The sequence below is a fragment of the Carcharodon carcharias genome, chromosome 27, assembly GCF_017639515.1.
Source record: "Carcharodon carcharias isolate sCarCar2 chromosome 27, sCarCar2.pri, whole genome shotgun sequence".
NCBI lineage: Eukaryota > Metazoa > Chordata > Chondrichthyes > Lamniformes > Lamnidae > Carcharodon > Carcharodon carcharias.
Genome location: NC_054493.1, coordinates 6,795,737 through 6,801,736, shown reverse-complemented (window position 1 = coordinate 6,801,736; position 6,000 = coordinate 6,795,737). Strand labels below are relative to the sequence as shown.

The 6,000-nt window shown below is 64.7% G+C and overlaps 1 protein-coding gene across 1 annotated transcript in view; it reads right to left on the bottom strand.

The window, feature by feature from the left end:
- Positions 1-503: 503 nt before the first annotated feature.
- Positions 504-6,000, bottom strand: part of LOC121270129 (tetratricopeptide repeat protein 5-like) — a 62,095-nt gene continuing 56,598 nt past the window's right edge. The window contains exon 10 of the mRNA XM_041175446.1: positions 504-1,163. Coding sequence (XP_041031380.1) covers positions 1,044-1,163 — 120 coding nt within the window. The 3' untranslated portion in view covers positions 504-1,043. The remainder of the gene's footprint in view (positions 1,164-6,000) is intronic.

The window sequence follows — 6,000 nt, the reverse complement described above, 5'->3', positions numbered from 1 at the left end:
CCTTGGTGAGGCTGCACCTGGAGCACTGTGTACAGTTCCGGTCTCCTTAAGGAGGAACATACTTGCATTGGAGGCAGCTCAGAGAAGATTCACTGGACTGGTTCTGGGGATGAAAGGTGTTGTCTTATGAGGGAAAGGTTCAGACTATACACATTGGTGTTTAGAAGAATGAAGTGTGACCTTATTAAAGCATGTAAGATTCTGTGGAGGTTTGACGATCTGCGGGTGATCCCTGGGAGATATGGCCATATCTGCAGGAGGTCCCTAAGGGGGGGATATGGCCATATCTCCAGGAGATCCCTGGGAGATATGGTCATATCTGCAGGAGGCCCCAGAGGGATGTGGCACATATCAGGAGGTCCTTGTGTCGGTGGGGGTGGTGGGTGGTATGGTCATATCTCCAGGAGATCCCTGGGGGATATGGTCATATCTGCAGAAGGGCCCTGTTGGAGGGGGGGTCGGTGGGGGGGGGGGGGGGGGGGGGGGGGGGGGGGGGCGGGGGTAGGGTGGAATATGGCCATATCTCCATGAGATCCCTGAAGGGGGATATGGCCATATCTCCAGGAGGTCTTTGTGGGGGGGGGGGTGGGATAAGGCCATATCTCCCCGGGTTCCCTGGGGAAAATGGCGGTATCTGTGGGAGTCTGACAAACATCTAAAGGCTAAGCGTGATTCTAGCCTCTTGGAACCCCTGTGTCGATTCAATTCCACGCCTCACACATGAACAAGCATCTGGGCCACAGCTGACCTGCCCCATCGATAGTTCCCCTCCATTAACACTGAATGACTCGGCCTCTATCCGGACAGTTGGTTCCCCTTCAACCAGGTTCAAACCCACCCCGCCTCCCACCACCAAACTACAAGGCTTTGGCTCAATTCGGGGGTCCAGACGGCAGCACCAAGCCCCCAGAGTTGGATAATACTTCAAGATCCACACAGCCCCCAGGGCCGGCGCAGGCGACGACTGTACGCTGAAGGTGGAGGGAGCAGTGCCGGAGAATCCCGAGAGGTGGGGAGAGGGGCTCCGGCCGCCTGACCACCCCCTACTCGGTCTGAGGCTTGTAAGCCACCACCGCAGCGGCCTGGCTGCTCAAACTCTGCTTCTTCCCGTTCACCACCAGGACCAGAGGACTCTCCACCCGGATACTGCTGAAGGATAAGCACTGGGGAAGAGAACCAACACAGAGTGAGTTACATCCAGTCAGAGCGGGGACAGCGAGACACCCGGTAACTGGGGGGGGGACAGCGAGACACCCGGTAACAAGGGGACAGCGAGACAACTGGTAACAAGGGGGGGGGAGACAGCGAGACACCCGGTAACAGAGGGGGGACAGCAAGACACCTGGTAACGGGGGGGGGGGGGTGGTGGTCAGCGAAACACCCGGTAACAGGGGGGACAGCGAGACGCCCGGTAACAGGGGGGACAGCGAGACGCCCGGTAACAGGGGGGACAGCGAGACGCCCGGTAACAGGGGGGACAGCGAGACGCCCGGTAACGGGGGACAGCGAGACGCCCGGTAACAGGGGGGACAGCGAGACGCCCGGTAACAGGGGGGACAGCGAGACGCCCAGTAACAGGGGGACAGCGAGACGCCCGGTAACAGGGGGGACAGCGAGACGCCCGGTAACAGGGGGACACAGCAAGACGCCCGGTAACGGGGGGGTGACAGCAAGACACCCGGTAATGGGGGGGGACAGCGAGACGCCCGGTAACAGGGGGACAGCGAGACGCCCGGTAACAGGGGGGACAGCGAGACGCCCGGTAACAGGGGGGACAGCGAGACGCCCAGTAACAGGGGAACAGCGAGACGCCGGGTAACAGGGGAGACAGCGAGACGCCCAGTAATGGGGGGGGACAGCGAGACGCCCGGTAACAGGGGGGACAGCGAGACGCCCGGTAACAGGGGGGACAGCGAGACGCCCGGTAACAGGGGGGACAGCGAGACGCCCGGTAACAGGGGGGACAGCGAGACGCCCGGTAACAGGGGGGACAGAGAGACACCCAGTAACAGGGGGGACAGAGAGACACCCGGTAACAGGGGGGACAGAGAGACACCCGGTAACAGGGGGGACAGAGAGACACCCGGTAACAGGGGGGACACCCGGTAACAGGAGGGACAGCGAGACGCCCGGTAACAGGTGAGACAGCGAGACACCCAGTAATAGGGGGGACAGCGAGACACCCGGTAACAGGGGAGGGACAGCGAGACGCCCGGTAACAGGGGGGACAGCGAGACGTCCGGTAACAGGGGGGGACAGCGAGACGTCCGGTAACAGGGGGACAGCGAGGCGCCCGGTAACAGGGGGGACAGCGAGACACCCGGTAACAGGGGGGACAGCGAGACGCCCGGTAACAGGGGGACAGCGAGACGCCTGGTAACAGGGGGACAGCAAGACGCCCGGTAACAGGGGGGACAGCGAGACGCTCGGTAACAGGGGGGACAGCGAGACGCCCGGTAACAGGGGGGACAGCGAGACGCCCGGTAACAGGGGCGACAGCGAGACGCCCGGTAACAGGGGGGACAGCGAGACGCCCGGTAACAGGGGGGACAGCGAGATGCCCGGTAACAGGGGGGACAGAGAGACGCCCGGTAACAGGGGCGACTGCGAGACACCCGGTAACAGGGGGGACAGCGAGACACCCGGTAACAGGGGGACAGCGAGACGCCCGATAACAGGGGGACACCTGGTAACAGGAGGGACAGCGAGACGCCCGGTAACAGGGGGACAGCGAGACACCTGGTAACAGGGGGGACAGCGAGACACCCGGTAACAGGGGGACAGCGAGACACTCGGTAGCAGGGGGGACAGCGAGACGCCCGGTAACAGGGGGGACAGCGAGACACCCGGTAACAGGGGGGACAGCGAGATGCCCGGTAACAGGGGGGACAGAGAGACGCCCGGTAACAGGGGGGACACCCGGTAACAGGGGGGACAGAGAGATGCCCGGTAACAGGGGGGACACCCGGTAACAAGAGGGACAGCGAGACGCCCGGTAACAGGGGAGACAGCGAGACACCCGGTAACAGGGGGACAGCGAGGCACCCGGTAACAGGGGGGACAGCGAGACGCCCGGTAACAGGGGGGACAGAGAGACACCCGGTAACAGGGGGGACACCTGGTAACAGGGGGGACAGAGAGACGCCCGGTAACAGGGGGACAGCGAGACACCCGGTAACAGGGGAGACAGCGAGACGCCCAGTAATGGGGGGGGACAGCGAGACGCCCGGTAACAGGGGGGACAGCGAGACGCCCGGTAACAGGGGGACAGCGAGACGCCCGGTAACAGGGGGACAGCGAGACGCCCGGTAACAGGGGGGGACAGCGAGACGCCCGGTAACAGGGGGACAGCGAGACGCCCAGTAACAAGGGGACAGCGAGACGCCCGGTAACAGGGGGGACAGAGAGACACCCGGTAACAGGGGGGACACCTGGTAACAGGGGGGACAGAGAGACGCCCGGTAACAGGGGGGACAGAGAGACACCCGGTAACAGGGGGGACAGAGAGACGCCCGGTAACAGGGGGGACACCCGGTAACAGGGGGGACAGAGAGATGCCCGGTAACAGGGGGGACACCCGGTAACAAGAGGGACAGCGAGACGCCCGGTAACAGGGGAGACAGCGAGACACCCGGTAACAGGGGGACAGCGAGGCACCCGGTAACAGGGGGGACAGCGAGACGCCCGGTAACAGGGGGGGACAGAGAGACACCCGGTAACAGGGGGGACACCTGGTAACAGGGGGGACAGAGAGACGCCCGGTAACAGGGGGACAGCGAGACACCCGGTAACAGGGGAGACAGCGAGACGCCCAGTAATGGGGGGGGGACAGCGAGACGCCCGGTAACAGGGGGGACAGCGAGACGCCCGGTAACAGGGGGACAGCGAGACGCCCGGTAACAGGGGGACAGCGAGACGCCCGGTAACAGGGGGGGACAGCGAGACGCCCGGTAACAGGGGGACAGCGAGACGCCCAGTAACAAGGGGACAGCGAGACGCCCGGTAACAGGGGGGACAGAGAGACACCCGGTAACAGGGGGGACACCTGGTAACAGGGGGGACAGAGAGACGCCCGGTAACAGGGGGGACAGAGAGACACCCGGTAACAGGGGGGACACCTGGTAACAGGGGGGACAGAGAGACGCCCGGTAACAGGGGGACAGCGAGACACCCGGTAACAGGGGAGACAGCGAGATGCCCAGTAATGGGGGGGACAGCGAGACGCCCGGTAACAGGGGGGACAGCGAGACGCCCGGTAACAGGGGGGACAGCGAGACGCCCGGTAACAGGGGGACAGCGAGACGCCCGGTAACAGGGGGACAGCAAGACGCCCAGTAACAAGGGGACAGCGAGACGCCCGGTAACAGGGGGACAGCGAGATGCCCGGTAACAGGGGGGACAGCGAGACGCCCAGTAACAGGGGGACAGCGAGACGCCGGGTAACAGGGGAGACAGCAAGATGCCCAGTAACGGGGGGGGACAGAGAGAAACCCGGTAACGGGGGGACAGAGAGACACCCGGTAACAGGGGGGACACCCGGTAACAGGGGGGACAGAGAGATGCCCGGTAACAGGGGGGACACCCGGTAACAGGAGGGACAGCGAGACGCCCGGTAACAGGGGAGACAGCGAGACACCCGGTAACAGGGGGGACAGCGAGACACCCGGTAACAGGGGGACAGCGAGGCACCCGTTAACAGGGGGACAGCGAGACATCCGGTAACAGGGGGGACAGCGAGACATCCGGTAACAGGGGGGACAGCGAGACACCCGGTAACAGGGGGGACAGCGAGACGCCCGGTAACAGGGGGGACAGCGAGACACCCGGTAACAGGGGGGACAGCGAGACGCCAGGTAACAGGGGGGACACCCGGTAACAGGGGCGACAGCGAGACACCCGGTAACGGGGACAACGAGACGCCCGGTAACAGGGGGGACAGCGAGACGCCCAGTAACGGGGGGGGACAGCGAGACACCCGGTAACAGGGGAGGGACAGCGAGACGCCCGGTAACAGGGGGGACAGCGAGACGCCCGGTAACAGGGGGGACAGCGAGATGCCCGGTAACAGGGGGGACAGCGAGACGCCCGGTAACAGGGGGGACAGCGAGATGCCCGGTAACAGGGGGGACAGCGAGACGCCCGGTAACAGGGGGGACAGAGAGACACCCGGTAACAGGGGGGACAGAGAGACACCCGGTAACAGGGGGGACACCCGGTAACAGGGGGGACAGAGAGACGCCCGGTAACAGGGAGGACACCCGGTAACAGGAGGGACAGCGAGACGCCCGGTAACAGGGGGGACAGCGAGACGCCCGGTAACAGGGGAGACAGCGAGACACCCGGTAACAGGGGGTACAGCGAGACGCCCGGTAACAGGGGGACACCTGGTAACAGGAGGGACAGCGAGACGCCCGGTAACAGGGGGACAGCGAGACGCCCGGTAACAGGGGGGACAGCGAGACGCCCGGTAACAGGCGGGACAGAGAGACGCCCGGTAACAGGGGGACACCCGGTAACAGGAGGGACAGCGAGACGCCCGGTAACAGGGGAGGCAGCGAGACACCCGGTAACAGGGGAGACAGCGAGACGCCCGGTAACAGGGGGACACCTGGTAACAGGAGGGACAGCGAGACGCCCGGTAACAGGGAGGACACCCGGTAACAGGAGGGACAGCGAGACGCCCGGTAACAGGGGGGACAGCGAGACGCCCGGTAACAGGGGAGACAGCGAGACACCCGGTAACAGGGGGTACAGCGAGACGCCCGGTAACAGGGGGACACCTGGTAACAGGAGGGACAGCGAGACTCCCGGTAACAGGGGGACAGCGAGACGCCCGGTAACAGGGGGGACAGCGAGACGCCCGGTAACAGGGGGGACAGCGAGACGCCCGGTAACAGGGGGGACAGAGAGACGCCCGGTAACAGGGGAACACCCGGTAACAGGAGGGACAGCGAGACGCCCGGTAACAGGGGAGACAGCGAGACACCCGGTAACAGGGGA